General features: G+C 42.9%; 1 protein-coding gene across 1 annotated transcript in view; it reads right to left on the bottom strand.

Moving 5' to 3' along the window:
• LOC124615578 (bifunctional arginine demethylase and lysyl-hydroxylase JMJD6) overlaps window positions 1-26,629 on the bottom strand; it is a 136,869-nt gene that overhangs the window by 5,914 nt on the left and 104,326 nt on the right. The window contains exon 8 of the mRNA XM_047143563.1: window positions 11,331-11,398. Coding sequence (XP_046999519.1) covers window positions 11,362-11,398 — 37 coding nt within the window. The 3' untranslated portion in view covers window positions 11,331-11,361. The remainder of the gene's footprint in view (window positions 1-11,330; window positions 11,399-26,629) is intronic.

Raw genomic sequence — 26,629 nt, 5'->3', positions numbered from 1 at the left:
GATTGTGTTGAATTTCAAGTATAGAATTAATTATTTTTTTATTTTCAAAGTTGTTTATGGAATATTTTGATATAGGTCTACCAATTGACAAAGGAGTCACAAAGTACAAATTTTACACTGACAATATTATGAGAAGGAAAGCTGCTACTCACCATATAGCGGAGATGCCGAGTTACACGTAGGCACCTGGGACCTGGATAAACTGAAAGAACCAGAGGTTGCAGGGAGTTTCAGAGAGAGCGTTAGGGAACAATTGACAAGAATTGGGGAAATAAATACAATAGAAGGAGAATGGGTAGCTTTGAGAGATGAATTAGTCAAGGCGGCAGAAGATCACATACATAAAAAGATGAGGGCTGGTAGAAATACTTGGGTAACAGAAGAGATACTGAATTTAATTGATGACATGAGAAAATGCAGTAAATGAAGCAGGCAAAAAGGAATACAAACGTCTCAAAACTGAGATCGACAGGAAGTGCAAAATTGCTAAGCAGGGATGGCTAAAGGAAAAGAGACATTTGGAGGAAAGAGAACATCTTGTATGAATATCAAGAGCTCAGATGGAAAACCAGTTCTAAGCAAAGAAGGGAAAGCAGAAAGGTGGAAGGAGTATATAGAGGGCCTATACATGGGCAATATACTTAAGGACAATATTATGGAAATGGAAGAGGACTTAGTGAAGATGAAATGGGAGGTATGATACTGCGTGAAGAATTTAACAGAGCACTGAAAGACCAAAGTCGAAACAAGGCCCCGGGAGTAGACATCATTCCATTAGAACTACTGATAGCCTTGGGAGAGCCAGCCATGACAAAAAAAAACTCTACCATCTGGTGACCAAGATGTATGAGACAGGTGAAATACCCTCAGCCTTCAAGAAGAATATAATTATTCCAATCCCAAAGAAAGCAGGTGTTGACAGGTGCGAAAAATTACCAAACTATTAGTTTAACAAGTCATGGCTGCAAAATACTAACACTAATTCTTTACAGACAAATGGAAGGACTGGTAGAAGCTGACCTTGGCGAAGATCAGTATGGATTCCATAGAAATGTTGGAATGCGTGAGCCAATACTGACCCTATAACTAATCTTAGAAGATAGATCAGGGAAAGGCAAACCTACATTTGTAGCATTTGTACACTTAAGAGAAAGTTTTTGGCAATGTTGACTGAAATACTCGCTTTCAAATTCTGATGGTGGCCGGGGTCAAATACAGGGATGAAAGGCTATTTGTATAGAAACCAGATGGCAGTTATGTGTCTAGGGGCACAAAAGGGAAGCAATGGTTGGGAAGGGAGTAGTGAGACAGGGTTGTAGCCTATCCCCGATGTTATTCGATCTGTACATTAGCAAGCAATACAGGAAACAAAAGAAAAATTTAGAGCAGGAATTAAAATCAATGGAGAAGAAATAAAAACTTTCAGGTTTGCCGATGACATTGTAATTCTGTCAGAGACAGCAAGGGACCTGGAAGAGCAGTTGAACGGAATGGACAGTGTCTTGAAAGGAGGATATAAGATGAACATCAACAAAAGCAAAATGAGGGTAATGGAATAAAGTCAGATTAAATCAGATGATGCTGAGGGAATTAGATTAGGAAATGACACACTTAAAGTAGTAGATGAGTTTTGTTATTTGGGGAGCAAAATTACTGATGATGGTTGAAGTAGAGATGATATAAAATGTAGACTGGCAATGGCAAGGAAAGCGTTTCTGAAGAAGAGAAATTTGTTAACATCAAGTATAGATTTAAGTGTCAGGAAGTCGTTTCTGAAAGTATTTGTATGGAGTGTAGCATGTATGGAAGTGAAACATGGACGATAAATAGTTTGGACAAGAAGAGAATAGATGGGTAGATCATGTAACTAATGAGGAGGTACTTAACATAATTTGGGAGAAGAGGAATTTGTGGCACAACTTGACTAGGTGAAAGAATTGGTTCTTAGGACATGTTCTGAGGCATGGGTAAAAATCTTAGAGGGAGACCAAGAGATGAATACACTAAGCAGACTCAGAACGATGTAGGTTGCAGTAGTTACTTGGAGATGAAGAAGCTTGCACAGGATAAAGTAGCATGGAGAGCTGCATCAAACAGCAACAGCATATGTGACTCAGCATCTCCACTGTTTGGTGAGTAATATTGTTACATTCCATCCTGGATTTTCCATTGTTAGTTATTTTACACCGACAATCATTCCCTATCTGTGTTGCTACTCTTCTATAACAATATTATTTTTTTAAATACAAGTACCACATTATCTCAATATTTTCTTACTTTTTAGATGCTGATGAAAAGTGTCTCTACCTCACCAACAACTAATAGTTTGCGTGACTCATCTTTCCAGTATATAGTTTCTTTATGAAAGGGGTGTTCTACGTGTCTGTATGAGAAAGCATTGTTGAAGTCTTGGGAATAGTTGAACATATACTTTTGAGTACTTGTCAGTTCTTTTCTCAAAAAGCCTCACCAATTAATTTATTACCTGCCTGTACATCATTTCTGCACTAGCAGAAGAAAGAGGACACAACTCCATTTTAAAACTGAGAAAATATAGGTTTGGGGTACCAGCATTATTCTTAAGCATTGGTTCCTGTGAGTCTCTCTTCGACTTATTCTGTAAATGTAAAATGAGTGCTGGCAGATGTTTCACCTCGAAATTTGACTTTTCCATAAAGAATATTAATATAGGTATTCTTCACAGAAAATCTGCATCCCAAATACAGATTAAGTTCACTAGCCTCATGTATTTTTAAATTTGTGTAAAATTCCTCTTACAAGACAGTTTTTTTTCATAAGAAATGACATCTTGTCTGTCCCTTGAGACTCACCATGCATGAATTATATTGTAAATTAATAAATTGCTGGCCAATACTTACCTTCAGGAAGCAATATGTACAGTTCTGTTGATAGATACACACAAAAGCGAAAGTGACACAATACCTAGATTTTGGAGCTTACACTTCCTTCATCGGGTAGGAGAGATAGGTAAGTTGGGGACAGTTAAAAAGGAAGGGCAGTTCATTCACACCTCACAATGAGAAGTACCTGCCAGTAGTGAGGATTAAGGAAGGAAGACAAAGCAATTAATTCTGCCTCATAATTTATTAATTTCCTCAACGGAATTTCCCTATGATACAATTATACTGTAAACTTTCATGTTTCATACAGCAACATGGAAATATTTTAATGGGTATACTCATAAAAATGTATTTTGTCGCCCAATCAGTAGGGGCACTGAGTCATTAAAAGTAATGTATTTATTTAGTGTATGGCTACCTCACAAAGAAAAAAAAATTTTTTTTACAGCTCGTACAAAATAGATACGTGTTTCATAGTTTTACTGACTGTCAAAGTAGTCACCAGCATTGTGTTCAACCCGTTGCCAGCGATGTGGAAGTGGGATACTCTTAGCAGTGCCAGTTGTGTTGACAGTTTGAGCAGCCCGACAAATTTATAGCAGTTCTGAAGTGAATGCCGTGAAGTGTTTCCTTCAGTTTAGAAATCGAGTTGAACTTACGAAGGCTTAAGTCAGGGGAGTGCAGTAGTGGAATAGCACTTACCAGCCCCATCAGTCAAACAAATCAGCAACAGCTTGCACTGTACGTGCTTGAGCATTGTCCTGCAAAATGGTCAGGTCCTGCAGAAAGTGTCATCACATCTGTTTCTATGCTGTTCATTTTTGGAACACAAACTATGACAAACAAGTTATACACAATGCTTGTGACTACTTTGGAACATATCTATTTTGTACGAGCTGTAAATAAATAGTTGCCACTATTAAAGTTCCAACCCTCATATTACAAATGGCTAACTTACAAACTAGTATCCAATCATATACACAGTCTGTTGATTCCTCTGTCACCACTAGGAAGTCAGTTGAATCACCAGGGAAAGCCCTTGCAGGACATGCTAGAATTTACATGGCAAACACTTTGCTTTTCAGTGCCACAGTTGCAACTTGGAGAAGTTATTTTTTCGACTTGTACAGAGTCAGTACACCTTCCAATGTTGGATCTTATTCGATTAAGAACTGGCTAGATCTTGTGTGGCCCTGCAAAGCCATGTGGCTTGGGTGATATGCATGGCATCTTTAGTTGTTCCATAATAGCATAATCTGCCATGTGAATCTCAATTAGTCATTAATACTGAAGCTGGTGTCAAATAACACCCTTGCGGTTTCCACAGGTGGGTGTCAAAGAGCGAAGTCTGCTTTTGCTAATAGTTGGAATATTCGTGTGAACAGGGAGGTGAGGATTTTTCTGTAGTTTTTTTGTACTCCTGTACAAGTGCAGCTTCCAGCCACAGAGAAGGAGGTGGTATGTGGCTAAGTATGGGTAACCCACAAGTAGATGTAGGTCTGATTGTACCACTTGAATTACATGATAGGGTTGAGCTGTATGTTGACAAGTCTTGTGCGAGTACTGTCCATCCACCTTGGGAAGCAATATTTTGCAACAGAGTAAACCAGTCCCACAGTTGGAGTACAAAATGTAGATACAGAAGATCCCCATGATGTCCCAACACAGTTTCTGGAAAATATTATATTGAATTTTGATTACAGAAGCTGTTGTTAATAGATGCTGTTTGTAACTGAGTAGTGTTCTATCATGCATGATCTCTAGACATACCGAGTTTAGTTATGTCTGAATAACATTCTTTCAAAGTAGACTGTTAGCTTTTTGTTGGCCAGCTTGTTGTTTAGGGAAAACATTGAGACTTCTGACTTAGGACATTTGGCTGCAACCTCCTTTTTGAAAATACAGACAAACAGTTACTAAATCACTAGTCAATACAGACTTGATAACTTTGCCTGTGCCCAGTTGCCATGATACCCAAACTTTCTTGACGTGGTTTCAGGCATATTCAATATGAACGAATTGAACATGAGAGGGCCAGATCTTTGTGGCAGCCCATTGTTTACCTGTAGCTGTAAACTCATCTTGTTGCCCATTAGTATTTGGAAACATCATTTACTGAGCATTTTATTGGCGAGAGTGCCAATTTTTAGGCTTGGGATGACTTGTACAAGTTCCAATATGATGCAGCTGTCAATCAATGAATACACCTGCTGAGTACTGTGGCTCTGGAAACCGGCTTCTATTGCTGTTAGGGAGAGCACTTGCATCTATGCATCTGTCATATGGTCTGTATCCTCCCTGTTCAATCAGCATTTAAAAATAATAATAATAATAAAAAAACAGAAAGACAAGAGCAATCATTCAGGAAACATTAACTGACACAGTCTCCAAGGTTAAATTTATGGGGGATATCTCGGAACCATTTGTAATCCAAACTGGAGTGCGACAGGGTGAGGGACTTTCACCATTACTCTTTAATATCATTCTTGAAAAAATTATCAGGACATGGGAAAAAGAAGTCAAAGGAATCCAAATTGGCATTAGAAAAGATAATAGATTCAATGTGAAGTGTTTTAGCTTTTGCAGATGACCTTGCAATCCTCACAAATAATAGAAAAGAAGCCACTAACGCCATAGAGAAGTTACACGAAATTGCACAAAGAACTGGCCTGCAAATCTCATATGAGAAAACCCAGTACATAGAAAGAGTGCCACAAGACAAATTGCCTATTGTGACAACCCATGGGAAAATCATACAAGTACCACATTTTAAATACCTGGGAGAAATCATTCAGCCATCAGGGATCAACCTAAAGGCCAATGAGGAAAGAATAAAAAAATTACAGAAAGCATATAAACTCACGTGGAACTATTATAACAAAAAGTCCATATCCACTAACGCAAAATTGAGGCACTACAACACTGTCGTACTTCCGGAGGCACTGTATGCATCTGAAACAACACAAATAGGTGGGCAAACTAAAATCAAAGAAATAGAGAAACAAGAAAGGAAAATTCTCAGGAAAATTTTTGGCCCGATACAAGAGCAAGGAATCTGGAAGAAGAGACCAACATCAGAATTATATAAATACACAGACAAGATTACAGATACAGTAAGGAAAAGAAGAATGCAGTTCTACGGACATATCCACAGGATGAATGAAAACAGAATTTCAAAGCGAATTCTTAAAGTCATCAACTCAGGCAGGGGAAAAACAAAATGGATAAAAGAAGTTGAAGAGGACCTCAGACAAGCACAAATAACAGTAAACGATGCAGAAAACAGAACTGAATTCAGGAACATCATCAAAAAACATAAATTTGACACCACAACACAGAAGAGACCAGGATGCAAATGGACAGCGGAGCGAAAGAAACAACACAGTGAACACATGAAGAAAATTTGGGCTCAGAAAAAACACAAACAATCATCATAAAGGAATTCAAGTTCAAACGCTCTCTTAAATGGGAATAATCGAAAATAATAATAATAAAAAAAGATTGTATGACTTTTCTATTGTATACCATTCTTCTTCCCCCCCCCCTCCATGATGTTGGTGGGGAGGCTTGGGTACCTCAGCGATACAGATAGCCGTACCGTAGGTACAACCACAACGGAGGGGTATCTGTTGAGAGGCCAGACAAACGTGTGGTTCCTGAAGAGGGGCAGCAGCCTTTTCAGTAGTTGTAGGGGCAACAGTCTGGATGATTGACTGATCTGGCCTTGTAAACTAACCAAAACGGCCTTGCCGTTGTGGTACTGTGAACGGCTGAAAGCAAGGGAACTACAGCCGTAATTTTTCCCGAGGGCATGCAGCTTTACTGTATGATTAAATGATGATGGCGTCCTCTTGGGTAAAATATTCCGGAGGTAAAATAGTACCCCATTCAGATCTCCGGGCGGGGACTACTCAAGAGGACGTCGTTATGAGGAGAAAGAAAAGTGGCATTCTACGGGTCGGAACGTGGAATGTCAGATCCCTTAATCGGGCAGGTAGTTAGAAAATTTAAAAAGGGAAATGGATAGGTTAAAGTTAGATATAGTGGGAATTAGTGAAGTTCGGTGGCAGGAGGAACAAGACTTCTGGTCAGGTGACTACAGGGTTATAAACACAAAATCAAATAGGGGTAATGCAGGAGTAGGCTTAATAATGAATAGGAAAAGAGGAATGTGGGTAAGCTACTACAAACAGCACAGCGAACGCATTGTTGTGGCCAAGACAGATACGAAGCCCACACCTACTACAGTAGTACAACTTTATATGCCAACTAGCTCTGCAGATGACGAAGAAATTGAAGAAATGTATGATGAAATAAAAGAAATTATTCAGATAGTGAAGGGAGACGAAAATTTAATAGTCATGGGTGACTGGAATCCGAGTGTAGGAAAAGGGAGAGAAGGAAACATAGTAGGTGAATATGGATTGGGGCTAAGAAATGAAAGAGGATGCCGCCTGGTAGAATTTTGCACGGAGCACAACATAATCATAGCTAACACTTGGTTTAAGAATCATGAAAGAAGGTTATATACATGGAAGAACCCTGGAGATACTAAAAGGTATCAGATAGATTATATAATGGTAAGACAGATTTAGGAACCAGGTTTTAAATTGTAAGACATTTCCAGGGGCAGATGTGGACTCTGACCACAATCTATTAGTTATGAACTGTAGATTAAAACTGAAGAAACTGCAAAAAGGTGGGAATTTAAGGAGATGGGACCTGGATAAACTGAATGGACCAGAGGTTGTACAGAGTTTCAGGGAGAGCATAAGGGAACAATTGACAGGAATGGGGGAAAGAAATGCAGTAGAAGAAGAATGGGTAGCTTTGAGGGATGAAGTAGTGAAGGCAGCAGAGGATCAAGTAGGTAAAAAGACGAGGGCTAGTAGAAATCATTGGGTAACAGAAGAAATATTGAATTTAATTGATGAAAGGAGAAAATATAAAAATGCAGTAAATGAAGCAGGCAAAAAGGAATACAAACGTCTCAAAACTGAGATCGACAGGAAGTGCAAAATGGCTAAGCAGGGATGGCTAGAGGACAAATGTAAGGATGTAGAGGCTTATCTCACTAGGGGTAAGATAGATACTGCCTACAGGAAAATTAAAGAGACCTTTGGAGAAAAGAGAGCCACTTGTATGAATATCAAGAGCTCAGATGGAAACCCAGTTCTAAGCAAAGAAGGGAAAGCAGAAAGGTGGAAGGAGTATATAGAGGCTCTATACAAGGGCGATGTACTTGAGGACAATATAATGGAAATGGAAGAGGATGTAGATGAAGATGAAATGGGAGATACGATACTGCGTGAAGAGTTTGACACAGCACTGAAAGACCTGAGTCGAAACAAGGCCCGGGAGTGGACAACATTCCATCAGAACTAATGACGGCCTTTGGAGAGCCAGTCCTGACAAAACTCTACCATCTGGTGAGCAAGATGTATGAGACAGGCGAAATACCCTCAGACTTCAAGAAGAATATAATAATTCCAATCCCAAAGAAAGCAGGTGTTGACAGATGTGAAAATTACCGAACTATCAGTTTAATAAGCCACAGCTGCAAAATACTAACACGAATTCTTTACAGACGAATGGAAAAACTGGTAGAAGCCGACCTCGGGGAAGATCAGTTTGTATTCCGTAGAAACACTGGAACACATGAGGCAATACTGACCTTACGACTTATCTTAGAAGAAAGATTAAGTAAAGGCAAACCTACGTTTCCAGCATTTGTAGACTTAGAGAAAGCTTTTGACAATGTTGACTGGAATACTCTCTTTCAAATTCTAAAGGTGGCAGGGGTAAAATACAGGGAGCGAAAGGCTATTTACAATTTGTACAGAAACCAGATTGCAGATATAAGAGTCAAGGGACATGAAAGGGAAGCAGTGGTTGGGAAGGGAGTAAGACAGGGTTGTAGCCTCTCCCCGATGGTATTCAATCTGTATATTGAGCAAGCAATACAGGAAACAAAAGAAAAATTTAGAGCAGGAATTAAAATCAATGGAGAAGAAATAAAAACTTTCAGGTGTGCCGATGACATTGTAATTCTGTCAGAGACAGCAAGGGACCTGGAAGAGCAGTTGAACAGAATGGACAGTGTCTTGAAAGGAGGATATAAGATGAACATCAACAAAAGCAAAATGAGGGTAATGGAATAAAGTCAGATTAAATCAGAAGATGCTGAGGGAATTAGATTAGGAAATGACACACTTAAAGTAGTAAAGGAGTTTTGCTATTTGGGGAGCAAAATAATTGATGATGGTCAAAGTAGAGAGGATATAAAATGTAGACTGGCAATGGCAAGGAAAGCGTTTCTGAAGAAGAAAAATTTGATAACATTGAGTATAGATTTACGTGTCAGGAAGTCATTTCTGAAAGTATTTGTATGGAGTGTAGCCATGTATGGAAGTGAAACATGGACGATAAATAGTTGGGACAAGAAGAGAATAGAAGCTTTCGAAATGTGGTGCTACAGAAGAATGCTGAAGATTAGATGGGTAGATCACATAACTAATGAGGAAGTATTGAATAGGATTGGGGAGAAGAGAAGTTTGTGGCACAACTTGACCAGAAGAAGGGGTCGGTTGGTAGGACATGTTCTGAGGCATCAAGGGATCACCAATTTAGTATTGGAGGGCAGCGGGGAGGGTAAAAATCGTAGAGGGAGACCAAGAGATGAATACACTAAGCAGATTCAGAAGGATGTAGGTTGCAGTAGGTACTGGGAGATGAAGAAGCTTGCACAGGATAGAGTAGCATGGAGAGCTGCATCAAACCAGTCTCAGGGCTGAAGACAAACCAGTCTCAGGACTGAAGACCACAACAACAACAACAACAACAACCATTCTTTCCTGCGTACTAAGTAGGGCTATGGGTTGATAACTTTCTGGCATTTCATTTGGTTTGCCTGGTTTCAATAAGACTATGACTTTTAACTTGTTTCACTGCATATGGTAAGTTGCATGTATGCAGAGTGTTTGTGAAGAACTCGGCCAGCCACTTTTTCACAATAGTGGCCACACCAAAAGGAATTCTGTGTGAATGCATCAAACCTGGGGCTCTCTCTGATTTCATTTCTTTTATGGCAATTGTTACTTCCTCAATTTTTAATGTAGAGAACAGTAAGTTTCAGCTTTGCAATCTCTTTTGAGTGCCTTTAATTTCCTATTACCCCTAATAGTATGTGCTCAGACTTGAGGAGTTCTGGAAGTGGATATGATGTTAGCTGCAAATGGGTTGGGGGTAACAAGATTGTAAATGTGATCTTGTGGGGTACCATCATCTAGTTTTCTGAGCAGATTCGAATATTTCTGGCTAGATGTATGGAAGTCCAGAGATTCAATGGACTCAATCCACTTTATACACTGAGGTGCTGACATCGCTATAGTTAATCTGCCATTTCAAATCACAAACGGTTCGTCAAAGCTCTAATTGTACAGCAAAGAAGTGTATTCCAAAATGTGTCTGTAAAGTATATGTACCTGGCTGGACAGAAAAAGTGCGCATGGGGTTCCAGTTCCATTTCCTCGTAGATGGTTTCATCAGAAGCTAGTCTCCAGTATCCATTTTCTTCTGTCTTTCTACAACATTAGTTGTTAAGAAATTTATTGTGTAACTGTTTTGTTGTTACTGAGGGGCATTTTTGTCAGACTGTTTATTCTATTCAGCCATGCACAGTCTTCATTCATAATTTCTGTATTTTCAAAGGATATTTTGAGGCAGATTTCCTGCAGTGGTTTAACTTGTAGTGTTTCCTGAATATTGTTGAGCAAGAGAGCACGGTTATCTGAGAGTTGCAGGCAGTTTAAAGTTAAATTAATTTTAGGTTAACTATGTACTATTCTCTCATTATATGTTTCAATATACAATTAAACAATAGTGGTGACAGGCAGTTTTCCTGCCTTAAACCTGTTTTTACAGGGATTGGCTCCAAAAATTCTCCTCTGAACTTTACTTTTGATTTTATATTGTTTAAAATGAGTTCTATAACTTGACTAATTTTGGGTGGCGTTGGTGATTTTTCCGCGTAGGTGCCCCATGGTCTTAAACCTCCTTGGTATTCATTTACTTCTTGCTCTAGTTATTGTTTAATTCTATGATATAAAATTATAGAAAAAAACTTTTATTTGCAATCCAATAGAGATATAACTCTGTAGTTATCTGGATTGGTCTTATCTTCTTTATTCTGGAGTGGCTCTATGTAGCTGTGGTCCAATGTTCAGGAAATTTTTCTGTTATACAGCTTTTGATAAAGCCACGTGTAGGTAGGTCCAAATTGTACCACTGATGCACTTTCACACTTCTCTGAAAACTAGCTCTTTTCCACATGGCTTGGAAACTGAAAGTTACACACACTTTATGTATGTTCTTTTAAACACTGAATCTCTGCGGTATGCAAAGGGCATTAGCACATTGCAATTTACATATACATCTAATTCAGAAGGGAGAGGAAACTGCTGAACTTACCAAAACATTATAATGCATGGTATATCATGCACTATGATGTAGCCTTTGGTGACTGGACTGCTTTTCTCCTGAAAATGATTAAACAAGATTCTTGTATGACAACACTAAACATTACATCTACAAGATTGCAATGAAATTGATATTCTTGCAGCATGGGAATTGTCCAGTGTGGTGTCGTAGTTGCTAACTACACGGACCGTAAGCACAAAACTGACCCCTTAGTGATTTGTGTTAAAGAGTCCTGGAAGATTTTACAGCATGTTTGTTGGCAAAATATTTTAATAATTTAAGAAAAGCATTCTCCCCATTAGAATAAAGTTCAGCTCTGTCAGTGCTTTTAGAGATGTGTTTGCAAAATAAAATGCATTTCACAGTCAGTTTTCACTGGTTAATTACAATATCACATTGTCTAAAAAGGAACATAAATATTTATAGAAAGACAATTCACTGTGTGTGTGTGTGTGTGTGTGTGTGTGTGTGTGTTTTGGGGGAGGGGGTAGGATCAATTAAAGACTTTCAGTTACAGCAGCACCAACACAAAACGGGAGAAAAGTGAACTACCCCCTAGTGCCTTGCAAATGCCAATACTGTGCACTGAGTTAACATTTAGGCCATCAAAAAATTGCTTTTGTACAAACACTGGTACAAATTAGTGTTACCGTTCGAATTGTTTACAAAATGAGGAGCAAAACTTAAATGGGATGACCAGAATGTATGAAGTCAGAAGACTACTGCATGAACAGTGCACTAGACAAATTTAAAAACAAAGTGGTTGAAATAATTATAAAAAATGTCCTCAGCAAATGAAACTACTCCTAATGTTTCTCAGCTACAGGTTGATTACAAACAATCTACTGCAGAACACAGAAATGGATGAAAAATCATATACTAGCACCACAAAGGAGACAATACTGCATGATAACACGTACGGATTTAAGTGGCTGATGATGATGGTGGTGGTGGTTGTCGAAGTGAAAGATGGTAGGATTTCATTAGCTCAAGCTTATTGATTTGTAAGGGCTAAATTTCAATATGTTTCAGTTACAATCACAATATATTACATTGTCAGGTTTGTTTCTTTTGTATTTTTATCAGTATTGTACAAGCAGTTGTGTACTTTACTACTTTTAGTGCATACAACAGTCAGTTGCCTTTCCATACATTTGTCACTTCTTCAGTAATATTGCCAGGTCAGTTTTGGTTTAGATTTTTCACCCTTAATGTACGTCAAACTGATATACTATTTCTAAAATTATTTACTTGGATAGATAAAAAATCTACTCACCAAGCGGTGGTAGAACACACACATAAAAGAGTGTTGTGATTAGCAAGCTTTCAGAGCCAGTGGATCCTTCTTCAGGCAGAAGGGTTGAAGGTGAAGGAAGAAGGCTGAAGGAAAAGGGGTAAATTTTGGGAAAGTCACCCAGAACCGTGGGTCAGGATACTTTACTGTATGGGATGATAGTCTTTCCTTCTCATCCTGTACAGCAAGTCTCCCCTCACCCGCGGTTCTGAGTGACTCTCCCAAAATCTACCCCTTTTCCTAGATCTCTCCAATCCTTTTCCTTCACCCTTCTTCCCAAACCTTCTGCCAATGGCTCCGAAAGCTTCCCAATCGCAGCAATCTTTTGTGTGTGTTCTGATGCCGCCTGGTGAATAGATTTTTTTGTCTATCCAATTAAATAATTTATATCTAAAAACAAAGATGATGTGACTTACCGAACGAAAGCGCTGGCAGGTCGATAGACACACAAACCAACACACACACATACACACAAAATTCTAGCTTTCGCAACAAACGGTTGCTTCGTCAGGAAAGAGGGAAGGAGAGGGAAAGACGAAAGGAAGTGGGTTTTAAGGGAGAGGGTAAGGAGTCATTCCAAACCCGGGAGCGGAAAGACTTACCTTAGGAGGAAAAAAGGACGGGTATACACTCGCGCGCACACACACATATCTATCCACACATATACAGACACAAGCAGACATATTTAAAGACAAAGAGTTTGGGCAGAGATGTCAGTCGAGGCGGAAGTGCAGAGGCAAAGATGATGTTGAATGACAGGTGAGGTATGAGTGGCGGCAACTTGAAATTAGCGGAGATTGAGGCCTGGTGGGTAACGGGAAGAGAGGATATATTGAAGAGCAAGTTTCCATCTCCAGAGTTCGGATAGGTTGGTGTTGGTGGGAAGTATCCAGATGACCCGGACGGTGTAACACTGTGCCAAGATGTGTTGGCCGTGCACCAAGGCATGTTTACCCACAGGGTGATCCTCATTACCAACAAACACTGTCTGCCTGTGTCCATTCATGCGAATGGACAGTTTGTTGCTGGTCATTTCCACATAGAATGCATCACAGTGTAGGCAGGTCAGTTGGTAAATCACGTGGGTGCTTTCACATGTGGCTCTGCCTTTGATCATGTACACCTTCCGGGTTACAGGACTGGAGTAGGTGGTGGTTGGAGGGTGCATGGGACAGGTTTTACACCGGGGGCGGTTGCAAGGATAGGAGCCAGAGGGTAGGGAAGGTGGTTTGGGGATTTCATAGGGATGAACTAACAGGTTACGAAGGTAAGGTGGACGGCGGAGACACACTCGTGGTGGAGTGGGGAGGATTTCATGAAGGATGGATCTCATTCCAGGGCACGATTTGAGGAAGTCGTATCCCTGCTGGAGAGCCACATTCCGAGTCTGGTCCAGTCCCGGAAAGTATCCTGTCACAAGTGGGGCACTTTTGTGGTTCTTCCGTGGGGGATTCTGGGTTTGAGGGGATAAGGAAGTGGCTCTGGTTATTTGCTTCTGTACCAGGTCGGGAGGGTAGTTGCGGGATGCGAAAGCTGTTGTCAGGTTGTTGGTGTAATGGTTCAGGGATTCCGGACTGGAGCAGATTCGTTTGCCACGAAGACCTAGGCTGTAGGGAAGGGACCGTTTGATGTGGAATGGGTGGATGTGATGTGGAATCCATCAGATTCACCTGGTCCTACTCCAAATCCCATGCCACTTTCCTTGACGTTGACCTCCACCTGTCCAATGGCCAGATTCACACGTCCGTCCACATCAAACCCACCAACAAGCAACAGTACCTCCATTATGACAGCTGCCACCAATTCCACATCAAACGGTCCCTTCCCTACAGCCTAGGTCTTCGTGGCAAACGAATCTGCTCCAGTCCGGAATCCCTGAACCATTACACCAACAACCTGACAACAGCTTTCGCATCCCGCAACTACCCTCCCGACCTGGTACGGAAGCAAATAACCAGAGCCACTTCCTTATCCCCTCAAACCCAGAATCCCCCCACAGAAGAACCACAAAAGTGCCCCACTTGTGACAGGATACTTTCCGGGACTGGACCAGACTCTGAATGTGGCTCTCCAGCAGGGATACAACTTCCTCAAATCGTGCCCTGAAATGAGATCCTTCGTTTGCCACGAAGACCTAGGCTGTAGGGAAGGGACCGTTTGATGTGGAATGGGTGGATGTGATGTGGAATCCATCAGATTCACCTGGTCCTACTCCAAATCCCATGCCACTTTCCTTGACGTTGAGCTCCACCTGTCCAATGGCCAGATTCACACGTCCGTCCACATCAAACCCACCAACAAGCAACAGTACCTCCATTATGACAGCTGCCACCAATTCCACATCAAACGGTCCCTTCCCTACAGCCTAGGTCTTCGTGGCAAACGAATCTGCTCCAGTCCGGAATCCCTGAACCATTACACCAACAACCTGACAACAGCTTTCGCATCCCGCAACTACCCTCCCGACCTGGTACGGAAGCAAATAACCAGAGCCACTTCCTTATCCCCTCAAACCCAGAATCCCCCACAGAAGAACCACAAAAGTGCCCCACTTGTGACACGATACTTTCCGGGACTGGATCAGACTCTGAATGTGGCTCTCCGGCGGGATACGACTTCCTCAAATCGTGCCCTGAAATGAGATCCATCCTTCATGAAATCCTCCCCACTCCACCACGAGTGTGGCTCCGCCGTCCACCTAACCTTCGTAACCTGTTAGTTCATCCCTATGAAATCCCCAAACCACCTTCACTAACCTCTGGCTCCTATCCTTGCAACTGCCCCCGGTGTAAAACCTGTCTCATGCACCCTCCCACCACCACCTACTCCAGTCCTGTAACCCGGAAGGTGTACATGATCAAAGGCAGAGCCACATGTGAAAGCACCCACGTGATTTACCAACTGACCTGCCTACACTGTGATGCATTCTATGTGGAAATGATCAGCAACAAACTGTCCATTCGCATGAATGGACACAGGCAGACAGTGTTTGTTGGTAATGAGGATCACCCTGTGGGTAAACATGCCTTGGTGCACGGCCAACACATCTTGGCACAGTGTTACACCGTCCGGGTCATCTGGATACTTCCCACCAACACCAACCTATCCGAACTCCGGAGATGGGAACTTGCTCTTCAATATATCCTCTCTTCCCGTTACCCACCAGGCCTCAATCTCCGCTAATTTCAAGTTGCCGCCACTCATACCTCACCTGTCATTCAACATCATCTTTGCCTCTGCACTTCCGCCTCGACTGACATCTCTGCCCAAACTCTTTGTCTTTAAATATGTCTGCTTGTGTCTGTATATGTGTGGATAGATATGTGTGTGTGTGCGAGTGTATACCCGTCCTTTTTTCCCCCAAAGGTAAGTCTTTCCGCTCCCGGGTTTGGAATGACTCCTTACCCTCTCCCTTAAAACCCACTTCCTTTCGTCTTTCCCTCTCCTTCCCTCTTTCCTGACGAAGAAACCGTTTGTTGCGAAAGCTAGAATTTTGTGTGTATGTGTGTGTTTGTTTGTGTGTGTATCGACCTGCCAGCGCTTTCGTTCGGTAAGTCACATCATCTTTGTTTTTAGATATATTTTTCCCACGTGGAATGTTTCCCTCTATTATATTGATATCAATTAAATAATTTTATCAATAATTGATTGTTTTCATTGATATACCACCTCTGTTACACACGACATTTGCAACGCATTATTTATTTTATAAAAAGTGCAAGATAACCATTTACTTCTCACAATCTTGATAGCATTTTCCAAAATAACAAGAAAAGGCACAAAGATCTTAAACGTAATGCAGGTAGCTATTTCAGAAATTATGAAGGGAGAAACATGCTATAATAAGCTTGCTTTTAAATTGCCACAAATGTGCAAAGGATTGTTTTCAACAATGGCATGTATTAGGTGTGGAGATGCTAAGTATGGAAAGAAGTTATCAGTAATGGAGACACGAGAATTGGGGAAGTGGCTGTGGGGCCCTCCCCCTGGATATTTTTTTTCAATTGACAAAAATCTCAATCTGAAGTGTAATTGCAATGCTTGAAAAGTGAAAACTGAGCAAGAAACCTAGCAAGAAACGCAAAAAGGATGCTGGAAATTTAAAAATTAGATCTCGAAGTTGCATAAGAGTAACTCAGAATTACTTACACAGTTCTTTTGTTCACAGAGGTTATGAACATTTCTATGGAAGATTTACTTTGGCTAAACACTTTCCATTGTTTATATGAAGCTGGCTATTTATATGACATTGAGTCATCTTGACCTCCATGTGAAATAACAATATTGCATGAACAAATACTACAGAATTCATGATGAGTAGACTTTTGTGACTGTATGAGACACAGGAATTACAGGTTTTTGAATTACCGCCATCAGCTTTCGAGGTCAAACTAACTAAAAATCCCTTCATTTTGGATTATTGAATGCAAAGAACATTGTACAATAAATACACACTATACATTTTACTCGAGTATCAGTGAACCAAAACTTTCTGTTAAAGCAGCAGGACTAACCACATAACACAATCGAAAATATTATTAAAGAAAAAAAATGACAACTTGAAACTGTTGTTATTTACACACAAACAATTGACTATACCATGCAAACACAGAATACAGCAATGAGTGTGTCGCTAGTCACTTGGGAACTGTGACTGCAGTTGCTAGTGATGTTTCACAGATTTGTGACATAATTGTGAAGATGTGAAAAAGATGCCCCATAAAAAATTCTGTGGAAGAGTATTCATGACTTCAAAAGAAACAATTACATCAAACTTTATACAGTCATTTACCTATGCCCAAAAGAGACTAAAAAAAGGTGTGAAAGTTAGTTTAAATGCTACTCGACGGTGACATCACAGCATGAACATCAGTACGCCAAATTGAAATGTAACTTAAAGTTAAAACACACACACACACACACACACACACACACACACACACACACCGACAACAGTGTAGCTGAGAAGTGTTTGTGTGTATTATATAGTGTGTGTTAAAGAAATGATTAAAGGGTATTGCATTGCTTCTGAAACAATAATGATTCGCAAAATGATGCAACAAAAAACATCGTGTTGTGAAACCACTAAACTAAATCAAATATGGTGGTGAATTCTATAATTTTAGCTTAGAAATCATGGTAATTACAGACAAATCTTAATACTTGGGATGTCTGCACACCCACTGGCAGTTTAGCAAAATAAATAACTGCCATGTAATGTTTCATTTGTCTCAGAGTAATGATAACTAAAACCTAGAAAAGACCAGCCTGAGATATTTCTCTTAATGTAATAGGCATAGTGTTGTAATTGTTGAGAGAGAAAGATATAACTATCACTCCTTTCTAACCTTCCCCAACCTATCCGTCTGTGAGGAACAAACTGGTAGTTCCAAAAGTTGATCATAGTGTTTTATAAGATTATATCAACAGTACTGCTATTTTGCTACCTGAAGGCACGTAAGTAATAGCTACTCATTCTGTATCTTTGGAAGTACAGTGACTTGTCTTTGTAAATGGTAACTAATTAACTAGATGTGATCCAGCAAATTTGCACTCCATTTACATTTCTGCAGTTGGCATACCTAATCCCTTTAAGCACTGAGGTGCTGTTGGGAGGGGAAGGGCGGTGCTTTCCAGGATAGGGTTGGATGTAGTGATTAATGGTGTTTCAAGTACAGGACTTTTTTAATGCACAATGTCTTTTCATTATAAAGTATCTCCCACTGAATTTTATTGTGCATATCCTTGCACTGGCTTAATAAACTTGTGACAAACCACACAGCTCTTCCTGGAATCTTTTCTGTCTCTTTATTAAAGCACACAGACACATGCACAAGTGAGAGCTTTATTAGTAACATCTTTTATAGAGGAATTACATTTTTTATGAATTCTTCAACAAACCTTGGCTTGGCATCCACTTTCCGCTTATCAGTGAGCTGCTGGTTTCATTCTCAACCAAAAAGGCTCAAGACTCTTTTGCCTCAATAATAGAAGTAGAAAGTGTTCTTGATAGTCCAGATTATTTGAATGTATTAATGTGGTGTATGATTCGCAGAGCAAAGTCACAGATGAGACAAGCAAGTAATGCCTTCATCACTTTCCAGATTCACTTGTAGCCTGTCTGTATACGCCTTAGGAAGACATTTGACTGCTGGTAATCAGTCCAAGGTCGGTCAGACTGTATGGAAGGGATGGCAGTTATCAAACTAGAGGAGTAGTTGATGGTTGGCAGGGTCAATATGGAGAGGTGGAAGTGGCACAATGGTTTGAAGAGGACTGGCTGAAATGGATGGGAAAGAAGGCGTTGACGCAATGGAAAAGTGGGGTCCTGTAATCAGATCACGAAGAAATTATTACAAATTAATCTGAACCAGACGAGTGGTTTACAATCTTGGATGGCTAGGAACACTTCCTCTAAACTGGGCTGTTCCAATTCGAGTGCCCACCTACACACACACATCAACAGGAGTACACAAACAACTGACACAAGGGCAGAGGTGACCAAGTAGGAGAATGAATGCAACAAGGCCGCTCAGCACCCACCAGTAGGCATGCTGACAGACACTTGCAGGTGCCTCTGCCCCATGAGGCAGTGCAGGAACAGCTTGCTCTAGATGGCCCACAAACAAGTTGGCATTTGAGGGTGCTGTGTGGGTACCCATGGCAATACCATCAATTTGTTTGGATATAGTCTCCTTGGGTCAAAAGTAGTTATGGGGCTGAAGCTGGTAGGACAGGGGGAGAGGTAGTGTTTGAAATTGCAGGGCCATGGGGAAGGGGTAAGTTGTTGTATAGGGAGGTAGCATTGACAGTGAAGGAGTCACCGTTGCTCTATCTTGATCGATAGCAGAATAACTACAGCCTCTGTGAGGTGCGGCAACACATGGTTAAACCGCTATGGTCACAACAATTGGTATTTATTTGCTTGTTTTTGGGCACACAGCATAGTAGGAGTTGTTGTTAAGTCTTCATAGTGGTGTCGTAATTGTGCGGTCGCACGCATGAGGAATATTTAACTTTAGCTCAAAAGTAGGGAATGTCATCCAGGGTAGAACTAGTGTTGAATGTAAGATGATATTAGAATCTTGAGGCACAATTTCATTATTCTGATTCCATTAATGCTGCAGCAGCACTTTGCTTTAGTAAAAGCAATGTCGGAAAGGAAGGATAATTTGTGAACTACAAACTGTAAATATATGAAAGTTTTAGAAATAATACACCACATCTAACAATGATGATACCTGCAGTAGTGTTGGAGATATAAATGTTGATTCTCAAATCCAATGAAGAATTTTGCTGAACGGACTATCTAATAGCCAAACTCAAATTTGGTTGGTTTGTGGGATTAAAGGGACCAGACTGCTACGGTCATCGGTCCCTTTTTCCAAATCCTAAAAACACCCACAGAGAATAAAAACGATTAACAGAACATAACACAGATGACACAGAACAAGAGAAACGGAGATAAAGACCAGGCAAAACGAAGTAAATCACACAGAGTGTGACGGTGGTTGGCCGACCAGAGGAACAAAAAAAGGAAAAACCAACCACCGAGAACACATTAAAAACTGAGTTTAAAACCGTAGGCCAAAAGCCAGAATCAACACAAAACAATAAAATAAAACACAAACACTCAGATTAAATGATAAAAACCCCCTGCCCGAATATAATGTAAAACTAAGCCAGCCATAGCAGGGTCATCAGATAAAAGGGCAGGGAGCATGTCAGGCAGTGCGAACATCTGCCTGAGCACAGCTAAAAGCGGACACTCCAATAAAATGTGCACCACAGAGAAAACGGAGCCGCAGCGACACAGAGGTGGGTCCTCACGGTGCAATAAGTGGCCGTGTGTCAGCCGAGTGTGCCCAATGCGCAGCCGGCAGAAGACAACAGACTCCTGGCGGGAGACCCGAATGGACGACCGCCACACAGTCGTCGACACCTTGATACGACTGAGTTTGTTTGGTACGGGCAGGTTGCGCCATTCAGCGTCCCACAAATCGAAAATTTTGCGGCGTAATAGGGCCCGCAAATCAGTCGCCGGGAGGCCAATCTCCAGAGGTGGTTGACTGGTGGCCTCTTTCGCCAGGCGGTCAACATTCTCATTCCTGGGGATCCCAACATGGCCTGGGGTCCAAACAAAGACCACAGAGCGGCCGCAACAGTCAAGAGTAGACAGGTTCTCCTGGATAGCCATCACCAGACGGGAACGAGGGAAACACTGGTCGAGAGCTCGTAAACTGCTCAGGGAATCGCTACAGACAACGAAGGACTCACCTGAGCAGGAGCGGATATACTCTAGGGCACGAAAGATGGCGACCAGCTCAGCAGTGTAAACGCTGCAGCCAGCCAGCAAGGAACGTTGTTCGGAATGGGCCCCTAGAGTTAGCGCATAACCGACTCGACCAGCGACCATCTAGCCGTCAGTGTAAACTATGCCAGGGCCCTGATACGTGGCAAGGATGGAATAAAAGCGGCGGCGGAAGGCCTCTGGAGGGACTGAGTCCTTCGGGCCCTGTGCCAAGTCGAGCCGAAGGCAAGGGCGAGGCACACTACACGCGCCACGCTGAAGTGTGTGAAGGAACGATCATTTAAGAGTGAAAGATTGAGCTGTTCCAATAAATGCTCAATGGTGGCGCCTTGACCCGTTGCCACTGACCCACCCTACAGAGGGTTATGGGCGTTGAAGTCGCCCAGTAAGAAGAAAGGTGACGGCAATTGGGCTAGCAGTGCAGCCAGCTCATGCTGCACGACATCACCATCCGGTGGAAGGTAAAGACTGCAGACAGTAATAGCCTGTGGCGTCCACACCCTAACAGCAACAGCCTCTAAAGCTGTTTGTAGAGGGACAGACGCGCTGTGAAGAGAGTTAAGGACATAGATGCAGACGCCACCAGACACCCTTTCATAAGCTGCCCGGTTCTTATAATAACCCCGATAGCCTCGGAGGGCTGGGGTTCGCATCGCTGGAAACCAAGTTTCCTGAAGTGCAATGCAGAAGAAAGGGTGAAGGCTGATAAGCTGCCGGAGCTCAGCGAGATGGTGGAAGAAACCGCTGCAGTTCCACTGGAGGATGGTATGTTCCATGTCTGTGAAAGGCATGACGGGACTGGGAAGGCAGATTACGCCGCTGGGTCACCTGCTGCCTCCGATTGAGCACCCGTGCTAGTGCTATCCATGGCGTCTGAGGGACCGGCGAGATCGAGGTCCTCAGCGGATGTCAGAATCTCCACCTCATCCTCAGACGCAGAGCTCGTGGGAAGCGGTGGGATCGGTGCCACCGCTATGTCGTTAGCCTTGGGGACTTTCATCTTCTTCTTCTTCTGCTTCTCTCGCTGTGCCTTCGGTGGTTCAGGCTGGGAGGGCGCCACTGGGTCAGTCTCAGGGACAGACGGTTGTTTGAGCCACCTGCGGCTGTCGGCTTTGGTACCAGTCGGAACTTGCGAAGGGAGGTCCCCAAGGGACCCCTTCCTTGCGAGAGGCGCCGAAGAAGTCTTACGCTTCTCCGGCTGGGAAGGGGGAACTGATGTCCCCGATGGTTGGGGGGGCGTTGCTCCTGAAGTAGATGGAGCAGGAGCAACAGGGAGTGGAGTGCCCCCACCATCAAGGGGGCAGGTGTGGGTCTCTGGCTCTGAGAGCTAATGGTGTGTGGCGCAGCTACAGGAACTGTAACAGGAGCGACAGTGGCGGCATAAGTGGAAGTCATTCGTACTGGATGCAGGCGTTCAAACTTACGCTTAGCCTCGGTGTAGGTCAGCCTGTCCAGGGTCTTGTATTCCATTATTTTCCGCTCCTTCTGGAGAATCTTACAGTCCGGCAAGCAGGGGTGATGGTGCTCCCCGCAGTTGACACAGATGGGAGGCGGGGCACATGGAGTATCAGGATGGGACGGTCGACCACAATCACGACAAATGAGGCTGGAAGCACAGCGAGAAGACATATGGCCGAACTTCCAACACTTGAAGCACCGCATCGGGGGAGGGATATAGGGCTTGACATCACAACGGTATACCATCACCTTGACCTTCTCAGGTAATGTGTCACCCTCGAAGGCCAAGATGAAGGCACCAGTTGCAACTTGGTGATCCCTCGGACCCCGGTGGACGCACCGGATGAAATGGACCCCTCGTCGCTCTAAGTTGGCGCGCAGCTCGTCATCGGACTGTAAAAGGAGATCGCGGTGAAAAATAATTCCCTGGACCATATTTAAGCTGTTATGTGGGGTGATAGTAACAGAAACATCCTCCAACTTCGTACAAGCGAGCAAGGCTCGTGACTGGGCAGAGGATGCCGTTTTTATTAAGACTGACCCTGACCGCATCTTGGACAAGCCCTCCACCTCCCCAAACGTGTCCTCTAAATGTTCGACAAAGAACTGTGGCTTCACAGACACAAACGATTCCCCGTCAGCTCTGGTACAGACGAGATACCGGGGCGAATATCTTTCGCTCTCATTCATAGCCTTTCGCTCCTCCCATGGTGTGGCCAGGGAGGGGAACAATTTGGGGTCATACACATTAGCCTTAAAGTGAGCTTTGGAACACTTAGAGACTACTGATGGCTGGCCGCCAGCGAGAGATGATGTACCACGCTTCATTGCAGGTCATCCGCCCTGATGCCACCTACTCCGACCAAGGGCCCTCCCCACGGGTGCCACCCAGCCACAGCAAAGGCCACCTGGCAGGATGGCCATTGCCGGGAGTCCCTATGCCCCAGGGAGATGGGCATCTACTCCTTGGCATACGTGGGGAGTTAACGGCGCAGGCATCAGTAGAGCGATCCCTGTGTTGTCAGGGGGCTACAACCAAGAGGGTACATGGCGGCCCCACCACAACGGACAGGCTACCGTGCTGGATGTTAGGTGACATGTGGTCCATGGTCGCCGTCAGTGCAGAAAATGGCCCTGCACAGTGCTTGGCAGAAAGTGCACACAGGAGCGTATCCATGCCCAAGCGATGGAGAGCGGGTAGGACTGCAATGCAACGACGAATAAGATTGCGAAAGTTCTCAACGCAAGATGGGCACAATGCACCAAGTAAGGCGCCCTTCCCCAATCGGCTCGCTCTTCGGAAAAATTTTGAGGTATGGAGGTCAAACCCGACAGGGGACCATCACATAAAGCCGAAACGTTTGAGACTCCTTTTAGTCGCCTCTTACGACAGGCAGGAATACCGCGGGCCAATTCTTACCCCCGAACCCGCAGGGGGTAAACTCAAATATAACCATGGGTGTTTCCATAAACATCTTCACAGGTTGCACATTGCGGAGACATTTTTTTACTCTTGTGGAGAAGAAGAGGATGCAAGTTTTGTTTGTTTATTTCGCGGCGGGTGTGTGGGGGGTGGGGAGTATTAAAATCCTTTTACAAGAACTAGTGAAACTTGGTCAGTTATCCCTTGGTAACCTGTACATTCACAACACAGTATTGTAGATTTTTTCACATGATGAAGAGATTAACTGTTGCCACAGGTATCCACATCTGAGACCAGCTTAATGCTGATAATGTACTGCAGAAAATTTTCTATAACATTTGATTATACAATATTGGTCTATCTGCAACTAAGTATGTTATGTGTACAATGTGCATGTGTGTGCGCATGTGCAAACAAACATTCTAACATCAGGTCGAAAACCATGCACAAGGCATTTGAGAAGCATTAGAAAAGTCATGAAAGGAACTCACTGGCATATTCGTGGGAAAGCACGATGAGTTAACATAATGAAGTGAGTTAAGACAGATAGGAAGTAGGAAGCATCACACTTTTGAGAGAGTATTTGATGGTTTGTGTGGACTGGAATTGTACTGATCCTGCGCTATCGGAGTTGCAGGCTCTTGGCTGACACTTCTACCTGTTGGGCAGTCATTTGCCGTGTGGGCCATGAGGGAAAGGCATGGAGCACATGTGACCTGTGTGGTGCCAAAGAAATTGTCATGCCATTGATGTTCAGTTTTTATTGTACTACTGTTCTGAGTTTCCTGTGAGATGGAAATATGACAACATCTAGCTGGAATGTAACACATATATAATCAATTTATTAAGAGAAGTTACAGTTGTACATTATAGGAAACACACTGAGTTCAACTTCTCTGAGTGTGTGATTCCACTGGAACAAGGAAATTCTCTTTCAGCATCTTTGACACAATGGGTCGAAGTCCATGGGAGAGAAACTGTATTCACGCTCCAAGGTTACAGGACCGCAGGATCCTTGCAGCACTGTTCTTGTACAGTGACTGTGAGAAGCACAAAACCTAGCAAGATATGGAAGTTACGAACTGATTACTGGACTGTTTCAACAGCCTATTTTTAACACCCCCATCAGGGAAATAAATACCAAGGAAACATTCCACCATCGTGCGAAGTTTGAATAAGGAGGGTGCACACAGACCACAAAGCATTATCATTTTTAATGAAATATAAGCTGACACACAACTGCTGACAAGATACCCACTCGCACTTCAGCAATAGGATTTTGAAACCGAATACATGCCATGAAAGAAAATATTATTCTCAATATGCTATCAGGGTTACATAGGGTAAGTGAATACAGCCCAACTCATGGTGAAGGGAATTTATACGAGGACGTATTGTACCACAGGGTGCTGGCAAATTTTGATCATTGGAGATTGTGTGTATCCAGAAATGCAGTAGGTGACTGACTGACTATACAGATGTCAGCTACTGGCATTTCAGACCAAAGAAATATGAAGCTGCAGGAACACATGATTTTAATAACAAGGTCTGCAGCATATGTGCACTGCTTAAAGGTGTGACATTTGGCAGGAAACAAAATTCCAACTATTCAACACAAGGTTGGGTCGTTCTGAGGGAGGAGACGAGACAGCGAGGTCATCAGTCTAATCGGATTAGGGAAGGACGGGGAAGGAAGTCGGCCGTACCCTTTCAAAGGAACCATCGCGGCATTTGCCTGGAGCGATTTAGGGAGATCACGGAAAACCTAAATCAGGATGCAGGATTGAACCATCATCCTCCCGAATGCGAGTCCAGTGTGCTAACCACTTTCAACACAAGATATTCATTTATCATGCAATACCTGATGAACCAGGATATTGGTAGCTCCCATTCTTTCACCAGTGCCTGTCGGAGCCCCTGAAGTGTCATAGGGGTTTGAAGACGTGCAGCAATACGTCAACCGAGAGCATCCCAGATGTGCTCAATGGGGTTTAGGTCTGATGTCTTTTGTTTCAAGGCACGCCTCCAAGATGGCAGCTCACTGGGGCCATGTGTTATCATCCATCAGGAGGAAGGTGGGACCCACTGCACCCCTGAAAAGGCGGACATACTGGTGCAAAATGATGTCCCGATACACCTGACCTGTTACAGTTCCTCTGTCGAAGACATGCAGGGGTGTATGTGCACCAATCATAATCCCACCCCACACCATCAGACCATGACCTCCATACAGGTCCCTTTCAAGTACATTAAGAGGTTGGTATCTGGTTCCTGGTTCACGGCAGATGAAAACCTGGCGAGAATCACTGTTCACACTGTATCTGGACTCATCCGTGAACACAACCTGGGACCACTGTTCCAATGACCATGTACTGTGTTCTTGACACCAGGCTTTACGGGCTCTCCTGTGACCAGGGGTCAGTGGAATGCACCTTGCAGGTCTCCAGGTGAATAAACCATGTCTGTTCAGTCGTCTGTAGACAACTGTTCCAGTGGCTGCGGCAAGGTCCCGAGCAAGACTACCTGCAATAGTCCGTGGCCTTCTGTGGGCACTGATGGTGAGAAATCGGTCTTCTTGTGGTGTTGTACTCTGTGGCCATCCCGTACCGTAGTGCCTGCACATTTCCTGTCTGCTGGAATCATTGCCATAATCTTGAGATCACACTTTGTGGCACATGGAGGGCCTGTGCTATGACCTGCTGTGTTTGACCAGCCTCCAGTCGCCCTAGTTTTCTACCCCTCGTAATGTCATCAATATGTGTTCTTTGAGCCATTTTCAACACACAGTCACCATTAGCACATCT

The sequence above is a fragment of the Schistocerca americana genome, chromosome 5 (genome assembly GCF_021461395.2).
Source record: "Schistocerca americana isolate TAMUIC-IGC-003095 chromosome 5, iqSchAmer2.1, whole genome shotgun sequence".
NCBI lineage: Eukaryota > Metazoa > Arthropoda > Insecta > Orthoptera > Acrididae > Schistocerca > Schistocerca americana.
This window is presented reverse-complemented; position numbering and strand designations above follow the sequence as displayed.